Source organism: Nannospalax galili, unplaced genomic scaffold, assembly GCF_000622305.1.
Source record: "Nannospalax galili isolate Female #2095 unplaced genomic scaffold, S.galili_v1.0 scaffold388, whole genome shotgun sequence".
Lineage (NCBI taxonomy): Eukaryota > Metazoa > Chordata > Mammalia > Rodentia > Spalacidae > Nannospalax > Nannospalax galili.
In genome coordinates this window covers 6,135,432-6,156,955 of record NW_008360304.1, presented here as the reverse complement: position 1 = coordinate 6,156,955, position 21,524 = coordinate 6,135,432, and the positions used below count along the sequence as shown (strand labels likewise).

Sequence of the window (21,524 nt, the reverse complement as noted above, 5' to 3'; positions counted from 1 at the left end):
CATTGCAATAAATGTGTATGAAATAATGAATGGAAAAAATATAGTGGCAAGGCTTTTAATCCTATTTATACACTGACAAGTCCCAAATTTCTATTTCCATTCCAAATATGTCCCTGTAATTCCAGGCTCTTACAAGTGACTGTTTCTTGTATACTATATTTATACATCTCTACAGTTTGCTTCAACTAACACGTCCAAAATGAATTCTGCGTTTCCCCTTACCCACCCTGGTCTCCCTCCCCACCTCCACTCCAAAGATATGACCTTTCTCAAGTGCTTAGGTTAGAACTGTGTAGCACTCTGTCTCCTTTCTCTATTACCCCATAGCCAAACCTGTCAGCAAGTTTCAGTGGTTCCATATCTCGAGTCTTTTGATATCTTTTCCTCTTACCTTTACCATGTGACTCCATCTCTGGTCTGGACAATTGAAATTGGCCCTTTTTTCCTGTTTTGCCATTTTTCCTATCTCTTTTCCATTGGGGTCAGAGATAGCTTTTTCTACATACGACAAGTCATGCCATGCTCTAATGCATACCTTCCAATGGCTTCCTGTCAATACCCAGAATAAAACCCGTGCTCCTCAGTATAGCCCTTGAAGTTTTTTGTGATCTCCCTGGACTGCCCCCTGCCCTCTTCTCTCTGACTCTAGCACATCTCCACCTCTCATCCTGCCTCCAGGTACACCGGACTCTGTGGCTACTTCCCACAAGCTCCTGTTTCAAAGCTTTGCTCCTGTTGCCTCCTTTGCTGGAAACCTCTTGTCCTAAGTCAAGACAGTCCAACCCCATCTCCTCACAAAGGTCTTCCTCCCTGCCTTTAATGGCTGGCCCTGTCACTCTGTCCCAGTGGCCAGTTGAATTTGCCTGGGAGTACTCACTCCTGGCATATAACATTGGTCTTCCATAGCTACTTGTTCCACATTTGTAGATTTAAAGAAACAGAGTGAAAAAGTATTTGGAAAATTTGAGTCTATACTAAACATGAACAGAAAAATTTCATTGTCCTTCCTTAAACAATACAGTCTGATAACTATTTCTGTACCATTTACATTGTTTGGGGTTGTTATAAAGAGCCCAGAGATGATTAACCTATAAAGGAAGATGTGGATAGGTTACATGTAAATACTATGATGTTTATATTTATTTTTATTTTATAAGCTACTATTTTGTGTGGAAGACTTGTGTGGCACATTTTTGTGTCCTGGAAACAATCCCCAGCAGATTTGAAAGAATATTTGTATTTGACTTTTTAAAACTTGTCTATCATGGGCCTTTCCTTATAGAAATACAGCTCTAGGAAAATTTAATTTTGTGCATTACTTCCGCAGCATTTAGAACAGTGGTTGGCTCATTCAAAATACTGAACAAGTCCTTAGTGAATGACTGAATAAAATTAATACTCATTCTTAGTTTCAAAGGTTGCTGGTAGATGCAGAGACAACTTGAAGAAACTAGTTATAGAAATAAACCAGGAGGCAATTTCTACAGCTGTTTGACATACAGATGTAACTTCAACTTTGATACTAAAATATATAAAGCACTGCTCTTTTGTGAAGCAGTTATAGAAAACACACAAGAAAGATGTGTTTTCAACTGTAAATATCATCTCTCCTAGAGGCAATGTACTTAGGGAACAATGGTCGAAGTTAATATTTGATGGAGTGGCTGCTTTGACTGGAATTAAAAGAGGATGCGAAGGAGTATGGGGGTAGCATCACTCATGAAATTTATTTCCCATGTATTTATTTATTTAAAGCTATAGAAATTTATTACTGGGCAAATTGTTGTTTCAGAGCAGCAGAAACTGGAAATGGACAGCACACTACAGAGTAGTGCGGATGGAATGATCTGATTTTAAAAAGTGACAGAGCTGTATACAATTCAAGAATCTCTGAAGTATTTTGTACCAGTACAGAGCATGATCTGAAAGTCTTGTGTGCCACTGAGTGTTTTGCAGTTATCTCTTTTTATTGAAGGACAAGCATTGCTTTTGTTGACCTTTTGGGTAGTGACAAGTGGCTGTTCACAGTGTCTATTGAGAAGCCTGTTCTAGTTATCTTTATATTGCTGTGATAAAACACTGACTAAAACCAACTTGGGGAGGAAAGAGTTTATTTGGCTTATAGTGCTCAGTCTATCACTGAGGGAAGCCAAGGCAGGAACCTGGAGGCAGGAGCTGAAGTACATATCATGAAGGAGCATTACTTACTGATTTGCTTCTCTGAGGCCTGTGCTCAGCCTGTTTTCTTAAACAAACCAGGACTACCTGCCTAGGGGTGGCACTGACCACAATAAGCTGTGACTTCCCAAATCACTCAACAATCGAGAAAATGCCTCACAGACATGGCCATGGGCCAATCCACTAAAGGACATCTCCCAATTGAGGTTCCCTCTTTCCAGGTGTGTCAAGTTGACAACTAAAGTATTTAGCACAGAACCCTTTGAAAAGAAATAAAAATGCATTTTTTTTGCCTTTTGATAGTGATGGTGGTTTAATAGTGAGTAAATAAACTAAGATTTTTTTTGTGGTGTATTTTTGAAAGAAACATGTTCAATAAAGACAGCATTTTAGAAATAGGTGCTTAAAATATTTCCATCATTCTGTGCATTCATTGAGCTGAATATGTAAGAAGGTCATAAGAAGCTTTATATCTCTACAGTGAAGAGTAGTGTCAAGGTGTTCTAACCTGCTTTAAAATCTTCTGAAATACTTGTTATAGGTGGGTTATGAGCCACTTGTCAAAACTCTTCCAATGAGTATTTTATGAATTGATATTTTTTCCATATATCAATTTCACCCTTTTAAAGTGTTTCTCGACCTATTCACAAAATTGTGCATACTCTACCATTGTCTCATTCCAACATTTCCATCACCCTAGCCAGTAAGAATAACTGACAACAAGGAAAGATAAAAATCCGTGGGGGAATTTTATCAGACACCTTTGCACTATTTGAGCAGAAGGCTATTATAAATATTGAACATTGTGACTTAGAAGGCAATCAATAATTTACTTTTCCATTCGGATTTACAGATTTTTATAAGCTTCAAGGATGACAGTCACTTGACTTAAAACTCCAATTAAACTGAACTTAGAATCTGAGCTTGGCTCATTATGAAGAAAGAGAGAACCATATTTTTTAAAAAAGCATGTCCTGGTTTATTTACTTTTTATTTTATTTTACTTTATTATTTATTTATTTATCTAAACAGAGCTAATCCTTATCTTTTTTTCTTTTTGAAATCCTAATGAGTTTATTGGGTTTGCTAACAGAGCATTAGGGTGGGGGTTTATTTACAGAAGAGTAGGTGCCTCCCCATTTATGGCTCACACTCAAATACAGATCCTATGACTTCCCAACAGCCACACAAAATGGTGAGAGAGGTGCCTTAGGGAGTTCTTGGTGTATACATCCTTAGCCCTTCCCCTGCATACAGCTAGGGTCGACTGATTGGGTGGGAGGGGTAACTGACTCACCCCTCAACTCCTTGATGAGTGTGGGAAGAAGGTGTGACTGTAGCTTGCCACCACAGTGGTTGGAAGACACTTCCAGTTAACACCCCACCCCTTCCTCTCGCTCTTACATTCTTTCTGCCAACTTCTTCTGCAAAAGTCCCTGAGCCTTGGAGGGGGTGGTAGATGTGGGATGATCTTCCTCCTACTGTGGCAAGGCACTGAACTTTTGGATTGTTGCATCATCTATTTTCCATGGGCTGTTGGCCCATTGCAGTGGGATCCTATCTACTATAAAAACACAAACAATAAGAAGCAAGAACATCTAAACAGTGGCTGCTATAATAACTTAACCTGTGGGCATAAACACAAATACTTGGATGGTACTTTAGCAGGTACATCACATCCATCTAACAAAACAATTGCAGTCCACTGGGGCCTATATTTTCCCCTGCCACAGGCAGTTGGCCTGGTCTACAGTATCAGATGTGTGTTCCACCTCTAGGAGTGGGTATTATATCCAATAGAAAATTTGTTGGTTGTACATAAACTAGACTTTCTACTATTGCACCAGCAGGAACATCGTGTTTCGCATGTTGATAGTGCAGCACTCAGGGTCCGTCATTGAGCAGAATTATAGGGAACAGTTCTCCCCCAGCCATCTGCATATCTCCTTCTGGCACCTTGAAAACCACCCATCCAGTGGCAGGGAGATTCCAACTTAGTCCAAGCTTGATTTCCTCCCTCTCAGGTGTTCACATCATGTAGTGTCTTCAGCAATATGGTTTTACCATCCACTCCTGGTGTACAACTAAATTATTGGCAATGGCCTTTAGTTTTTGGGGTTCTCTAGGGCCTCTCTGGACAACAGCTCATGGGGAGGCAACCCACCTCTGGCACTGGGATTTTCATTTAACAACCATATGGCTTCTGATTGGACTTTCTTCCATCCCCATAGGGTTCCTTCTGTGCTTAAAGCTTTATTTTTTTGAAACTACTAGGAGAATTTTCCTCCCTTTATTCCTATAGTTCTTTGTATAGCTCTCCTTCCCCTCTTCTCCTTTTATACCCCCATTTTACATATTTTGCCCTTAGTAACACCTTTCTCCTACTATTCTGAGAGAACCACATATAATTGTACTGTGCCCTCTAAAGAAATTACTATTGGTAATTTGCCTTTTTAATGAAAGGATAAGTTTTCTTGCATTATCAATGAATAATATGAAATAACATTATTTTAATTTTGTATTTTACATTCATGTGTTTGTGTGGGGGTGGTATTTGTGCCCCGTTGAGCTTGTGGAATTCAGAGGACAACTTGTGGGAATTGATTCTCTCCTTCCACCATATGGGTCCCAGGGATCAAATTCAGGTGCTCAAGCATAGTGGAGGCACCTTTACCCACTGGGCCATCTTGCTAGCCCCGAATAACATCAGTTTAAAACAATTATTTTAGTGCTCTCTATGGTGATACACTTCTGTAATCCCAGCATTTGACAGGCTGAGACAGGAAGATAGTAACTTCAAGGCTAGCCTGGGTTACATAGAGAGATTGAGGCCAGCCAAACAAAGCAACATATTGAGATCCTGTCTCAAAAAAAAAAAATTGTTTTAAATTAAAAGTTAAGAAAAAGAAAGAAAAGAAAACAAATCCTAAATCACCAAAAAACATACTTCACCACAAAATCTGGTTACTCCATCCTCTTTTATCCTGTGAAAATTTCATTTTGAGGTCTACTTTAAAATTAGTATAATAATGTTGTAGTTATTGTCACTTGTCAACTTGATACACCCGGGAAGAGGAAACCACAACTGAGGAATTACCTCCATAAGACTGGCCTGTGGGCGTGTCTGTGGGACATTTTCTTAATTGCTAGCAGATGTAAGAGGGCCCAGACCACTGTGGGCAGTGCCGTCCCTGAGCAGGTGGGCCTGAGCTGTATAAGAAAGATAGCTGAGTAAACCAGGGGAAACAAGCCAGTAAGCAGTTCCATGGTCTCTGCTTGAGTTCCTGTCTTGGCTTCCCTCCAGGATGGACTGTAACCTGTAAGCCAAATAAACTTTTTCTTCACCAGGTTGTTTTTGCTCATGGTGTTTATCATAGCAACAGAGAAACAAACTAGAATAATGTATTACAAAAACATCAAAATTCTAAATTGAGAAATTAATTTAGGGACTGGAGAGATGGCTCAGCAGTTAAGAGCACTTTCTGTTCTTCCAGAGAACCTGTTAGGTTCCCAGCACCCATGCTGGACATTTCACAACTACCTGTAACTCTAGCTCCAGGGGGGATCTGACACCTCTGACCTGCACTCACATGTGCATACCCACACAGACATACAGACACAGACATATACACATACACAATTAAAAATAAAACACAGAGGCCGGGTGTGGTGGTGCACGGTTTTAATCCCAGCACTTGGGAGGCAGAGGCAGGCGGATCTTTGTGAGTTTGAGGCCATCCTGGTCTACATAGTGAGTTCCAGGACAGCTGGGGCTACAGGGAAACCCTGTCTCAAAAACAAAAAAACAAAACAAAAACAAAACAAAACAAAAAAAACCCCCAAAAACCTACAGAAATAAACTTGTAGGAGTTTGTGCCCAAAAGTTTTATTGGTAGGATTTTATGACGTAAATTATTCTAGAATACTGGTTGTAGATTATCTGTATTTATACAGAAGTTCTTGATAGACCATTTATGGACCAGCATTATATTCATATCTGAAGCATACTTAGTGCTCAGGATATCTGTAGCTGGCAGATAATGTGCTTTTATAAACAGCTGTTGCAATCCAGATTCAAATATAGCTACACGTTTTCAGATATACGTTGCATGCCAGGCACAATGCAAGGCACTCACACTCGACTTATTTCATGGTTGCAACAATCTGTGTTATGGGGCTTGGCACCTTATTTCACAGCCGAGGAGACTCCAGTTGTATACCTGTTTCTTTGGCCATCTTTTGATAGAGCTTCCCTCTTGGATCAAGTGAATAGACTACTCAGTATCAGGAAAGAGTTGGAATTTCTAGTATCTCCAAGTTAGGAAAGTTGTGCAAGGGATGCACATGGCTCAGAGATCTTCAAGCTTGGATGTCACCTATGGGGATATCCAACACATGGTCTCTTCTGATTTCACTAAGAGGTACTTTCTAGTGAGCTCTGGAACACAAGAATACCAACCTTACAGCACATTCTTCCTCCGTTAACTCCTCCAATACTATGCAAACGTGACTGATTATCATGTTTTATAACAACCTCTGGCCTCTGCCTCTGTCACTGCTGCCACAAGGCCAGTTTGTAGAATCCCAGGCCCCTATGTGTCTCCTCTGGAGGATCCATTTCCCTCCTAACTTCTGCTCCAGCCTTGGCACCCCATGGAGAAGAGCAGGGAGGAGCTGCTGAGGGGGTGCCAAGAACCTGAAGGGGAAAGATAACAAGAGGGCAAGTTGAAAAGAAGGAAGCGGTGGAGGAGTAGAACACAGTTGGGGAGGGGGTGAAAGGAAGCAACTGAGGATGGAGGAAGGGGATGGAGAAGGTGAGGCAGAGCCTGGCCTGGAGAGAGCTGTGGAAGAGAAGGGTAAAAGGGGTCCTCAAGTGGCAAAAAGCCAGAAACTGGGGCATTGAGATGTCACCTGCCAGTGAGCTGGGTAGGAGACTCCTGGATGGGTGCAGCGTACTTGCAGCCACCTCTCAGCCGGAGCCCTGCTCTGCCCTGCCTGCCTTCCTCTTTCTCTGGTCTCTTGTTCTCTCCTCTCTGGACACTGAGTTTCGGCCCTCCCCCTGCCATTTCTCACCTCCTGATGGGTTCTATCTGAACTCCCCTCCTGGCCTCCACTTGGCCCATCCCCTTCCTTGCAGGCTTCCTGCCTTCTTCCATCCTCCTGTCTGTCCGGGTTCCCCTGGTAGCCTCTCCTCCCCATCCTCTGCATCCCGGCTTCCTGTCCTGTCCCATCCCTCAGGGCTAATGTGTCCACCTTCCTCAGATCCCTCCTCTCAGACTGCATGTTCCTCCCCCTTTTGTATAATTTAATAAAGAAGTGGCCATGCTTATATTAAAGCAAAAACATAATCACCTTAACCAGATGTCCTGGCACTCAATTTTTCTACTTCCTTCCATGCTGAGACTCTTCCACATGTCTTTCTTGGTTGCCCAATAGATTCACTGGCATCTTCTCTTGTGCTTTCTAGTTACTGTCTTCTGTTCCTTCAGAACACAACAGCTACCAAGACAGTCCCTCCGCCCTAAGTGACAAAGGTAACCAGTGTCTTCAGGTGTGTTATGCAATTTGAGATGGCAGGTATCTCCAGAGGTGATGATATACCCAGTATGATAACTAATTATGCTATCCACATTCCTGTACCATTTTTTATTAATGAGAAGACAAGAGAGGTCAGAGCATAACTCTTAGGTTCACCTCTGAGGACTAGGCCAAGAGCTGCAGTTTGTGTGACTCTCTGGGGAAAGGCAGGTATCCTGGGTCTCTTACAGGCCCTCCTGATTGTTGAATTTCTCTGTTTGAAATGTCATCAGACAGCGTCAAGCCAGAGAAGCGTAGGGGGTTTCGGGTACATGCTTACCTTTTATCTCTGCTCTGCCTGTTAATTCAGATTAGAAACCCATGCGGCATGCTTCCTCTGTGCTTTGTGTAGCACCAACCAATTGAGATGCTTACCGAACGTGGATGATTGATGGCGGCGTTAATCTGAGGAATAACAGGCATTTGGGGCCTGGTCTCTGGGAAGCCTTTCTGTACTGGGTTGTGGATGTGTGTCTTGTACAGAGGAGGGGGAGACCCAGGTAACCGGCAATTGCAGATGCCAGGTCTGGGATGGCCCAGGTTAAAATACCTCTCCTGAGCTGGATGGGGGTCTGGGAGGGATGGAAGTTGTGAGAAGAATTACATACTTATGTATGATGTTTACAAAAAATAAAAACAAATGCTTCTCCCTTTAAAAATAAAAACACAAAATCAATCAAGCAAACAACAAAGAAGTACCACTCATACAGGCTGCGGAGCAAAACTTCATTGACAGTGCACGACAGAAGCACTGATTGTGTCTACTGCAGACCCTGGAGCCAAAGGGAAAGGAACGCCATTGTACTAGGGAGCCCCCTCCAGGCCTTGATTTGCTTGTGACAATCACATTTCCTCATACCCAGTGGTGAATGGGTGCTTCTGTGATGTATGGGCATGAAGAAAAAGTAGAATTCTGTTTGCAGGGAATTACCCACTTAAAGGGAACAAGTGCTGGTGAGGACTTGAAGAAACTGGAGCTCTTCTGTGGGTGGGAAAGTCAAATGGTACAGCTGCTGTGGAAAACAGTGAGGAGGTTCCCCCCATAATTAAAAATGAAATTACCATGTCATCAGCGGTTCTATTTCTGGATATATACCCAGAAAATTCAGATAGATATTTGTACACTGAAGTGGACTGTAACATTATTTAAAGTAGCCAAGGGACAAAAATAATCCAAATCATGTCTGTATATCATGAAATATTATTCATTGGAGCAATGGAGCTGGAACTGACCTAGAGCCACCTCCCCTGAAGGCTAGCTGTCATAGTTTTGGAGAGCACTACACAAGCTGCTAAAGGAGAACATCAATCTATGGTCAAACCCCAGCTTTTAGGCCTAGTAACCACACAAATGAGTGGCACGGCAAATGACATTGGTGCAGTAGTAGCACTTTTATCTTGGGGATAATCAACAGCTACCTAATTGGACTTAAAGACCATTCAATGGGAGGAAAATCATATGTGTCACTGTAAACATAGCCAAATATACATGACTGGAGAGGTCTTAAAGAAAACCCCAAGGCTGTCACATCCCTAGACAAATGTAATTTCTTACTATGTGCAAAACATGGATATTTATTGTCCTTACAGACGAGTATCCCAATCACCACTCATCAGAGAAGCTTCTTTTGCAACAAACAGATTATTACAAAGTTCCACAACTGGTCATAGACAGAGATTGTGAATTGCCCAAGTCTAAGTGACATATCTACAATGCAACCTCTCTCTATACCTGAGGGTCATGGAACATAGAACAAGGGATGAAGAGAACACTAATGCATCTCTCAATTCTCATCAACGAAGCTCCCTCATGTAACAGAGGGCCGTGAACATAAAAGGACACAAATGGCCCAAAGTGTAGAGACTAAGAGTCTATAGAATAGAGGTGCTTGGACAGGATTCTATATTAAACTCCACCCACCCAGGGCTCAGGCACCATTGTGAAAGAGGGACAGGAAGATTGCAAGAGACAGGGAGGAGGTGCATGACCATATGGAAATAAAGTCCTACAGGTTCCTCAGACCTTGCTCATATGAACCTACAGCAATGGTGTCAGCATGCAAAAGACCCATGCAAACTCAAGCAGACAAAAACCCAGCACAGAACTGTGGAAATAGGCAGCAGGCCCCAATTTTAGTCGAAGAATTATTGGCAGCTGATTACTGCTGGGTGAGGAAAAGCTAACCTTCTTAAAGGGAGGGACTCTAGATAGGCTGACTAGACCTCAGTGGATGAACTTGCACTGATGGACGTCTGGGGATACTAACTTGACACATAGGCTTTAACACGAATGACACTATGTATGAATTCTAGTGGGTGGGGGAAGCCTATGGGAGGGTGCCAATGGGGAAGGAGGTATAAAAGATGATTCTGTGGGGCTGGAGAGATGGCTCAGTGGTTAAGAACTCTGGTTGTTCTTGCAGAAGACCCAGGTTCGAATCCCAGCACTCACATGGCAGCTAACAACTGTCCATAACTCCAGTCCCAGGGGATCCTACAATCTCTTCTGACCTCTGTGGGCATTGCATGACACGGGTGCACTTACCTACATGCAGGCAATACACTCATACACATAAAACTAAAATAATAAAATATTTTAAAAAGTAAAAAAGATGATTCTGTATGAAATCAGGAGGTATATAAGATGTTCTGTAAAAAAAAAAACAATAAAAATTTTACAAAAAAATAGAGAAACTACAACCTCCACAAAAGTAATATTATTCAGCCTTTATGAGGAAGGAAATCTTGACATTTGTTTCAATGTAGGCAAATCTTGAAGTCATTATGTTAAATGAAATAACCCAGTCATCAAAGGACAAATACTCTGAAATTCCATATCTAATGTAGTTAAAGTCATAGAAATAGAAAATAGGAAAGTTGTTGCCAAGGGCTGGAGGGAAGGTTGAGGGGAAATTAATGCTTAATAGGAGTTACAGTTTTGCAAAATGAGAAAATTCTAGAGAGCACTTGCACAATAATGTGAATACATTCAAAACTATTGAACTATACATTTCAAAACGGCAAACATGGCAAATTGACCATTAAGTGTTTAGAATCACAATTAATAAAAATTAAATAAACAGGGCTAGTGAGAGAGCTCAGTTAGTAAAGTGCTTGCTGTGCAAGTGTGAGGAACCGAATTTGATCCCCAGAGCCTAGCTATGTAAAAATCCCAGTGTAGGGGCATGCTCTTATAAGTCCAGTGCTGGTGATGAGATGGACACAGGCAGGTCCCCAGGGCCAGCCTAGCCTAATCGGTGAGTCCAGGTCAATGAGAGACCTCAAAAACCAAGATGGGCACACCTGTGGAATGATAGCACATGCACCCCCATATACACAAACGCAACAAACCAAACGAGAGAGAGAGCTCGTGCATGTGAGAGTGCACACATGTATGCACACACACACACACACTCAGAGGTAAAACGTTTCTTTGTAGAAACAAAAATTTTTGATAAGCAACTAGTTTTTTCTATAGGCATATATTTGAGCTTTTGTATGTTAATTTTTTTTAAATAGGAGACTGGAGAGAAGGCTTAGCCGTTAAGAGCATGTACTGCTCTTGTAAAGGACCCACCTGAGTTTGATTCCCAGCACTCATATCTGGCAGCTTACAATCACCTGTTACTCATAATCCAGGAGATCCAATGTCCCTCTCTGGGCTGTCTTGGCACCTGCACTCACACATGCATACCATCCCCATATACACATAATTAAAAAAATTACAGCAAGGTTTGTTTGTAATTTGGGTGTGGGCGACTCAAGTGGCTAGTTTCAGCATCTCTGAATCTGCTGACCGTGGATCACCACTCCCTTCCCACCCAGAGGGAAAAATAAGGCAGAATTGGGGTTCTGGACAAGAGGTTTAAGATATCATGAGAAGGTTCTCATTAATGGCTCTAGAGGTGAAGGATTTGACAGAACCGAAGCGAGAGGGACTGGGTACTGTGGTCTTAAGAAAGTTTCTTTGCATGATATAATTAGATAATTGTAATTTTCCTTGGCTGCTGGAACAGAGGTTCTAAAAACCTTGGAATTTCCTGATAGGAGCTCCTTTAGAACACACCTGAGTTTATGTTATTGGGATGACTCTAGATGAGTGGAGGATGGTTGCCAGAGAAGCCAATCAGGTGATTATAGGGTTAAAATTTTTACCCCTTGAGAAAGCAGGAAGGCTTGGCATTAAATGATCAAAGGCCAATGATTTATTTGCCCATGTAATGAAACTCTACAAACTCCCATAAACAACACTGTAAGAAAGGTTCAGGTTGGAGATATTGGGAAGCGGGTGAGCCCAGAGAAGTCTTGAAGCTTCATAACACCCCCTCCAGTGTCTTGCCCTTTATTGCTTCCATCTGGCCATTCCTGAGTTGCATTGTTCATAATAAAGTTATGGTCATAAGTCAACTGCTTTCCTGGGTTCTGGGAGTCAATTATTGAACCTGAGGCAAAGGTCATGGGAGCCCTTGATTCATAGCTGATCAAGTATGAGTGGTCCCAATTTGGGATTGCATCTGAGGTGAAGGTCATCTTGTGAAATTGCACCCCTAACTTCTGGTACCTAACAGTAATTCCATGTAGCTGTTATCAGAGTGGAAGTGAACTGTAGAGTACCTCAGTAGTGTCAGAAAGCACATAAGATTCGATTTCCTCCCTGGGTCTGGGTAGAGTGCAGTTATTATTTCTCCCTTCCTAAATCATTCAACTCTAAGTAGAAAATGCCACCTCTGGACCTCAACCAAGCCTGGCAGTGAGGTATGACTGGCCACCAGGGTGACCAAAGAATTGCTAGTGTTAGAGCTATTATTTGCCATTCAGACCCTGGCTAGCCACATGGACATAACCAGGGCCAACTCTTCCTGGCTGTCAGATGCCTTGTTCCCACCTGAGATGCTCAGAGAGAAGCCATGAGCTCTGAAAAACACCATATTGTTCTATGATGTCACCTCTGGAATGTTCTGAGTGTTTTGGTGACCAGCGTATGCATAGGACCTACACCTGGCACCTCACATTGGTATGGATTTTTACTTGATATAGAAATAAGACCAGGAAGAGGTATAACTATTTGTGCTTCAAAGACTTGCAGGAGAGTTTTACAACAGTTAATACCTGTCTTGATTTCTGTTCAGTAATCAGTAAGACTTCTGGTCAGGTACCATCTACACACACCTTCAGACTGAAATTTCATGAGGTACAGAATTGATAAGAAGGGCATACAAGTATAGAGAGCAGCTATGTATTTCTGATGAGCCGTTGAGGCCCTGAGGATGGGTTGGGAAGCAGAAATCTAATTATTTCTTTTCCACAGCACTCGAGGCCAAATTTTACAAGAAAAAGAGATACCAGATCTGAAATCCTAGAAATTCCAATCAATGTGGTTCTACCTCAGGTAGGGATAATCACAGAAGGATATAACCTGTTAGTTTTAGCTAGACTAACACTGTTTTTGAAATTTAGCAAGGTGTTAGAGAATAAGCAGAGGAGTCAGGCCCTCAGATTCTTGTGGTTGGCTGTTCCCTGGCTGTGTGTCTGGGGAAGACACATGGCTTCTCTGGACCTTGTATCCTTTGGCCTTGAATGAGGGGCCTGGGTGTGATGACTGATCAGATCTCCCAGCCCTAGACTTTCAAGTTTGGATGGTATGATGAGAAAAACTAACCTTATTAAAGGAGATCCTTCATTGCATGGACAAATATATAGCCAATTTGGATTCCTGGAGAGAACTAGGACTGAGACTTGGAGTCACAAGAATAATTTGAGCTGAAAACCCAGAATGTCATTCAAGGAAGAAAGAATCATTTGCAGTTGTCAAGAGAATTAAGCCTTGCAATGTACCAGAGTTTAACAGGGATGGACATTCATTTGCTTCTTTTGAGGCCAATGAGTAGTTAAAATCCTTGCAGGTGATGGCGCTCAGGTCTCCTCCTATATGCAGCTGCTTCTTGGCAGGGTCCCTTTGATTGTTTCTTCTGCTGCTGTGTCACAAAGGGGTGACCCTGCTTTCTCCATTATCACCTAAGCCCCCCTTGCAAGACTAGGGTCATGCAGCCAGTAGAGGGGAAATGTAGGATGTCGGGCTCCAAGGCAGAGGTAACTATCTGAAAGTTTGGTTCAAGGATGTATATTCAAGGGGGATAGATGGGCATTCTGTATTAGTGTGATTGTAACAGTCTCAGCAAATGTGTTTAGCAAGAGAAAAAAAATCAGACAAGAAAACATTCTGAATATTTGTTTTCATACTATTCTTACATTGTAATGAAACAGATCCAGGATATTAGCTAGGTTCTCTTGGTCATTCTGTAGAATGACAAGAGGTGTAGGAATCTTTCTAGGTCTGATTCTTTCTACATGAAATACACATCTGTCTGCTACTCTGCCTGAGACTGGGCATGGTTTCTTTGGTTCCTCACCAGCCCACATAGACCAGTCTTCACATGGCCTAATGGCTGAGGATTCCAGCCTAGCTGTGGGAGAGGGAGTGGAAGGTGGTTGTATTTATTAGTTACTGCTCTCACTGCTGTGACCAGATACCTGACAAGAAGCAAGTTAAAGGAAGAAACGTTTCCTTTGGCTCTTGGTTCAGAGGTACAGTCCATCATGGAGGGGAAGCTGTGGCAGTGGGGGCTTCTGTTTTACATCTCTGCAGATCAACTGTTTTTATTTAGTCCAGGATCCTACCTCATGGAATGGTCCTACCCACATTCATCGTGGGACTTCCTTTCGCTAATGATCCTCTTTGGAAAAGCCCTCATAGACACACCCAAATTTGTGTCTCCTTAATGTCCTAGGTGTTCCTTAATCCAATAAAACTAGCAATCAAAATTAACTTATCACAATGGTCATGTGATAGAAAGATTAGATTCTTCCATCTCTCCTTAGCACAATGTTCCATCCCCAGCTCCCAGAGACAGCCTGGTAGCCAAGTCTAGGAGGTGAGAAGGTGGTTTGAGAAGTCTAGGGCTTGCTCTGGGGCTGTCCTCTTCCTGTGCTGTAGGACCTGGTGCAGCTATTTGTTATCTTGGAGGGCAGAGGGGTATGGAATGAAGGGGCCACTGCTATCTGGAGGTGTGGTTCCCATGAGCAGATGTGGCCTTGGGTATGTCACGTCGGGCTTGGTCAGCAGTCATCGATAGGCCAATGAAACAAGTAATGATGAAAAGCAGGAAAGGGAGTTAGTCAATATGGCCATATTGGGAGGAGGTAAAAAAGAGGTCCATTGATCCCTCAAGTCCATCTTCCACAAGAGATTTAGGTTTAAATAGAAGGCTAGATGGATACAAACCTATACCAAGGCAGACCTGGTATGCAGGATATGGTCCAGCTGATCATCATTTTCTCAGCTCCAGTCTCTTCTGAAAGGTGGCCTGACAAGCTATCAGGATTGTGATAACTTTCTGAGAGACAAGCTTCCCTGCTGGCTGGAACCAGGTCTCAGCCTTTACACTCTTCAGATGTGAGACTATTGGAGAAATTTCTTAAGGTCTACTTTTTCAATAATCAGATAACCAAAGGGAGAGACTCAAGTTTCTCTTTAGAATACCTTCATTTCTGCCAGAATGGTTACACGTACACCTGTCAGGGGGCGGGGCAGGGCACAAGGCAGGCAACCTGCCAGGATTCCCCAGACTGGTCCTCTTGGGGGAGGGAAGTGGACGTTGATAACTAGGTGATTTGAACTCAGCTACACCCAGAGCTGTGAGAGGAATCTCTGTGCTTGCTGTACCTCCCCAAATGAGATGGCATATGCTTAGGAGTAAGGATTAATCTGAGAAACAAGAGGAGGAAGTCTATTGACCAAGTGCTGAGAATATCATGTGTTTGGCACAGGGTTGTGCAAATGTGAGGCAGAGAATTCATAGCCATGGGAACTGGGAAGCTCACTAGGAAGGAGAGAGTTGAGATTTAACCCAGGTCAGTGCTCTGCTTCTTACACTGCTCAGCTGAGCCAGGTGGTATCTTAGCTCTCATTCTTCTCACTTTTAGGAGATAGTGCCTCCTCTCTCCTTATCTGGACTGCTACTCCTCAAGTTCTGTGTGTTTCTGCTTCACATGGCTTCATTCTGGGCAGAGTTCATTAGGTTTGGAAGGGAATTTTAACAGCACCTCTGGCCTAAGGCTTCCAGCTCCCAGTCCTGCTGTGTGGGTGGACTTCTCAGTTGCACTGCAAATGCCTATGATTCAATAGTTGTTATCACCCTTAGGTCTTTTCTGGTCTTATTGATTTCCCATTTTTCTTCCTCACATTGAATATGTGTGTTTTCAGATCTATTTCCCTCTAGCACATTAACTTGCAAGTCATCAGTGTTATTTCCTGCCCAAGCAACTGATCTCCTGGTTCCTTTTATACACAGAGTCAATTCTCCCAGGCATTTACACTTCCCTAGTGAGCACTCTGTGAGTTTTGTTAACACATTGTTATTCCTAGATCATTAGTGAAGGAAGGATCTCCTTTCCCTTTGCCTGGGGTTCTTCTTCAAAGTAATGTACACCCCTTATCCCGCAATGCCAATCTGAATAACTTCAAGGAAGATTTCAGGAGATTCTGTGCCAAACAATTAGCTAAAACCACCACATCTGACATCTTTACTGTCTTTGCTGTTAGTATTAAAATTTGATCAAAATTAACCACATTTATCTTGTAAATTATCTTTTCACCCATTCATATTTATTAAAATAAACATTGAATTTATCATAGTACTGGAGAGGTGAATTAATTTAAAAAAAATGTAATGGAACTCAATGGTGAAAGTTAGTGTATGTGATTTCTCCTTCTTGGATCCAGGCACCCTTCAGTATCACATGCATTAAAAGTACCTCAGATGGATGAGCATTCCCTGCTAGTTCACTCCTAGACAAAGTAGGTGTTTTAAAAACTTTATCAACAGGCTTGGACTCTGGAGCATGCGGAGATGTCTTCTGGGTTGTGATAGCTATGCCTTTCAAGAAGTGGAGAGATCTTCAGTGCTGATATTCCTCAGTTTTCTGTTGCTATAACAAAATACCCAAGACTGGGAAATTTGTAAAGAATAGAGACTGGATGTCCAAGAGCATGGCACTATTAACATCTGATCAGCTTCTGGAAAAGGCCTTCTTGTTACATCACAACATGGCAGAGGGGATCACTTGGTGAGACAGGGCAAACACCACCAGGAGTGGCCAGGCCTGTGCTCAGGGAGGATTTCAATCTATGGGTGGTGTTTCAAGCATCGTGAGGACCATGTTTATGTCCACAGCACTTCCTGGATCCCAGCACTAACACATTGTTGGGTCACAACTATGACGACATTATTTGTTCCTTGCTCCGGAGGACAAAATACCTTGATCAGCTTTTTAAAACACCTAATGGGTAGTATGATGAACCTCAGAGTCAAATGTAGCCCCCTCCTACAAGTTTATACCCTATTATGCCATGAAAGAGCCAACTTTATTCTTTTCCACCTGCTGTCTCTCCATCCCTATGTGAGAACATCTCCCAGAGACCAAGAATGAGCCAATCTTTCCTTCATAGGTGGAACCTTCCAGGGTCAGGAGAACCTTCCCATGATGTTCCAAGTACAGACCTTTGTCAGGGTCCCAGGTCATCAGACACTTAGTTCAGTTTGTGAACCACTCCAGGAATATCACTGGCCTGACCCAAGCGCCATACTGAGAAGGACAGGGCTGTGAGTACTGGCCACAGAGGGCTTGGATTTTTGAACCTTCATGTATTTGCTCACATTTTGGAAAGCTTTTTGGAAAGCAATAATATATTCAGCATTTGCAAGAGCAGTTTAGAACAGGAACAGTTAAATCTTACCAGTATGACTATTTCTTTGGTCTTTGTGACAAGCTTGCCTATGATTTGTTCTTTTACAAACCCAGGAAGTAGGCAGAGCAGCCATGTGCAGGCTCATTTCAGAGGTGGTATTTAGGGAAGCAAAGACTTTCTCGATAGGCCTCAACCATGGGACCTTTGAGATTAAAGCTACGGGGACTTGCGGCCTCTGCTTTGGCTTCTAGGCTCAAGATGATGAAATGGATGGTGGCCTAGTTTGATTTGCTGTGATAAAAATACCCTGACAAAAACAGCTTAGGGGAGAAGGTTTAGTCCACTTCTGATTATAGGTTACATTCCATTTCAGGGAAGTCAAGGCAGGAAGTTGAGGCAGCTAATTACATCCACAGTCAAAAGCAGAGAAAGAATAAACACACACATGCTTCTAGAACTTGGTTCACTTTCTCCACTCTTCCCAGGGGTGCAAACGCAGGGAATGGTACCACCCACAATAGGCTCGTTCTTCCCACTAAGAACTATCCCTCATAGGCATGTCCACAGGCCAATACAGTCTAGATAATCCTTTATTGAGACTCTCTTCCCAAGTGATTCTGGATTGTGTCAAGTTGACAATTTAACCATCACAGATGCTTGCTTAGCATGCTAGAGTACAGAGGGCAGCTTTTAAAGGTATATGTTTTAGACTTCGGAATACATGCATATATAATATATATTATATATAATGAGGTTTCTTGGGGACTGGAACCCAAGTTCAAACATGAAATCCACTTATGTTTCACATATATCTTATACACAAAGTATAAAATAATTTTATACAATGTTTTTCTGCACCTGTGTTTTGACTGCAGCCCATTGCATTAGGGCAAGTGCATAATTTTATGTGAGTGCTCAAAAAGTTTCAGATTTTGGAGCACTTCGAAATTTAGATTTTTGGATTAAGGATGCTTAACCTATAATAATATTTCATATTCCAATGTTGTGAGGACTAAAGGAATTCTCCAGGTAAAATGCCCAATTCAGGGTCTAGCAGGAAACAGGGTCTCAGCATTTGTCTCCTTATTCCCTTTCTTTCTCAGGACTGAGAGATATACTGTTGATACTTTTTCTATGGCAATAACTTCTGGAGCCAGATCCTAGGGAGAAAAAAGCTTGTAGGGCTAAGGTGTAAGGGCAGAGGAGAGGCTTTCTTTTTTAAAAAATTCTTTTTATTTTATGTGTATGAGTGTATTGCCTTCATGTGTGTAAATGCACCCATGTCATGCAGTGCCCTCAGAGGTCAGAAGAGGGTGTCAGATCCCCTGGAACTGGAGTTATGGACAGTTGTTAGCTGCCATGTGGGTGCTGGGAATTGAACATGTTCTCTGCAAGAGCAGCCAGTGCTCTTAACTGCTGAGCCATCTCACTGGTCCTGAGGAGAGGCTCAAGATTCTCTCCTTATCAGCCTTTGTTAATCTTCCTAGAAATCCTGGATCCAGGGGCCTTACGTTTTTCAGGAAATGGTCTGGGCCATTCCTATGGAGGCTCATTCTGATTCCAGACTTGACTATAGGAACCAATGTACTTCCGGTTGTCAAATGTAAAAACTATAGATGCTGAATATACTGAAAGGAAATGATTTCTTGAAAGGGCATGCTTACAGAGTGCCCTTGCACCTTAGCTATCTGGAAGATTAAGCATATATCTTACAAAATTAATGATGTGCTGTTGGGGAACCCTGCTGATAGGGTTGTAGTCCTCCATGTCTGGATAACTCTAAGGGGCTCGGCGCCACATGGAAGGACTCCCCTTCTCAGAAGGGGGCCTCCTGCTCTCTGCCTGACTTACCTGGAAAGTGCCACCAAGCATGGATACCTGATCTTATTTGGAACATGACCTTTGGCATAGTTACCTGGAGTAAAAACTACCCCCAGGTTTTTTCTATATGATAATTAGACATTGCCCGATAGCCGAATGATAGGAGCCTACTGCCACATGTAAATAAAGCATACTATGAGCACCTATCAGCTGAAGCATTGGCTACTGCCTCCACACTATATTTTCCCTAACATCCCACTAAATAAATGGAGCTGTTTCACTGAATCTGGAGCTGTTTCACTGAGTCTGGAGCTGTTTGTATCACTGAACCTGCCTCCCCGGAAGGGCTTTCTTCTGTCAGTGCTCACTGGCCGTCCTGACCCCATTTGTCGTTTCTGCTCCCCTTGTACTCGTGGACTGGTGGCCAACAACCCACGAGGAAAGGGCGAGACCCCTCAGCTGGCACCCAATGTGGGGCTCCTGGAATGCGCAGAGTTTGTGAGTATCCCCTCTCACCAGGAGGGTAGCAGCAGCTTTGCTTTTAAGCCATCCCACCCTTGAGGATCGGCAGTCTCTCCTCTTTTTCCTCCTTTTATTTTCGGTCTGAGTCTTCGCATGGGACAGTTAAAGATGAAGGAGCAATTGAGGCTTTCTGATCAGGGCTACCCCCTGATGTTAGCCAAATGCTCTTAGCCCTCTTAATGGACCCTGACTGCCCACACGGGTGTAGACAAGACCCCCTATCTATACATCTTTCTAATGCAGGCTTGTGCTGTGGACTCTGTGGAATTCCCTGAGACCAGTTAATTGCTCTTAGAGCGGTCACCGGATCTCTTAAATTTGCAGGCAGGCTTGCGCTGTGGACTACGCAGAATCACCTGGGGTTTTGATCCTAGGCATGAAATCCCCAAAGTTCTAAGGGATTTTTATACAAGCTTTAAAGTCAACTTCTGAAATAACAAATTTCCTTAATCTGTTTTGTTATCTTGCCCCCAGGGTGCTCAAGCTCAAGCTAAATCAGTTAGGTGAGAATTTAAATTAACTAGCCTCGGGACAAAAGGGCACTCCAGCTCCAAGTGCCCCATAAACAAAAACAAAGGATTTAAACCGCAGGTGGCCACAGAGCACTTAAAGAATTTAAGGTGGCTTGCGCCATACAAATGGAAAAAAGATTTTAAAAAGCCATTTTTTTTCTGTAAACTTTTTCTTCGGGAAGGGGCTCATCAGAGGACAACCCCACATGGAGTCTTTCTCCTGTAGTCCTCTGTGCCCCTGCCAGCTTCCCCTTAGGAGACATGACAATGCAGCGTGTACCCAGATGGCGGCCGGCTCCCACTGAGGGCGCCCATGCGCAGCACTGGTCATAGCCTTTTCAACCCCCTTCCAGGGGTGTACGCTGCGGGACGCCGCTGTGTCTGTCCACAGATGCAGGACCTGCACCTTTTCTCCTTTTAGCCTTTTCTCCCCGCAAGCTACTACCAGCACGTTTTTTCCAATCCAGACTGACAGCCCTCTTTAAAAAAATTGACCATGCGAGTTAACAGTCTTGCCTTAGTTTAAAAATAATATATGGACAAACAATTTAAAAAAATTTTAGGCTAAAAAAGAACAAATGCCTTTCTGTACTAATTATATTGGTAAATTGTCATGTGCTGTTTGAGCTCACTAAGATGCTAACTCTGGAGATGGGATTGGCCCCTCTCACTTCAGATGCAAGTCTAGGATACAAAACAGCCTAAGAGTAAATACACTATACAATTAAAAACAGCTAAGGTGTAAACTATTACAACAGAGGATATTACTGTCTATAGTAAAAGTAGTTAATGGGATTATTTGGTCACTAACACAGACTAATATAAAAAGTGTGTATGTATGTATATAAATATACATGTAAAGTACTGCTGGCTTTCAAGAGTTTCATATATATATCTGATCAAAAAATTCATCAAAGTAATAGTTCTTGGTTTCAAAACTGGTTTGTTGTGATATTGTGTCTAACCACAATATTTATTAAATGAGACTATTACAAATGGATTTATGTTTAATACTAATAAAGCAATTATTAATTAATAATTTACTAGATATCAAATTGACTTGTAAGTTATCTTGTAAACTAAAATTGTTAAATTACAACATGGTTCCTATTAAAAATATAAATTAACTTTTAAGAAATAATTGCTTCTGCTCCAGGGTATAATTT

At 42.4% G+C, this 21,524-nt stretch overlaps 1 protein-coding gene across 2 annotated transcripts in view; it reads left to right on the top strand.

The window, feature by feature from the left end:
* Positions 1 to 12,694: 12,694 nt before the first annotated feature.
* Spert (spermatid associated) overlaps positions 12,695 to 21,524 on the top strand; it is a 26,685-nt gene continuing 17,855 nt past the window's right edge. The window contains exons 1-2 of one of the 2 annotated variants that reach the window (XM_008824399.1): positions 12,695 to 12,769; positions 13,064 to 13,144. In XM_008824399.1, the coding sequence (XP_008822621.1) occupies positions 12,695 to 12,769; positions 13,064 to 13,144 (156 nt within the window). The remainder of the gene's footprint in view (positions 12,770 to 13,063; positions 13,145 to 21,524) is intronic. The other variant, XM_008824400.1, reaches the window with a different exon arrangement.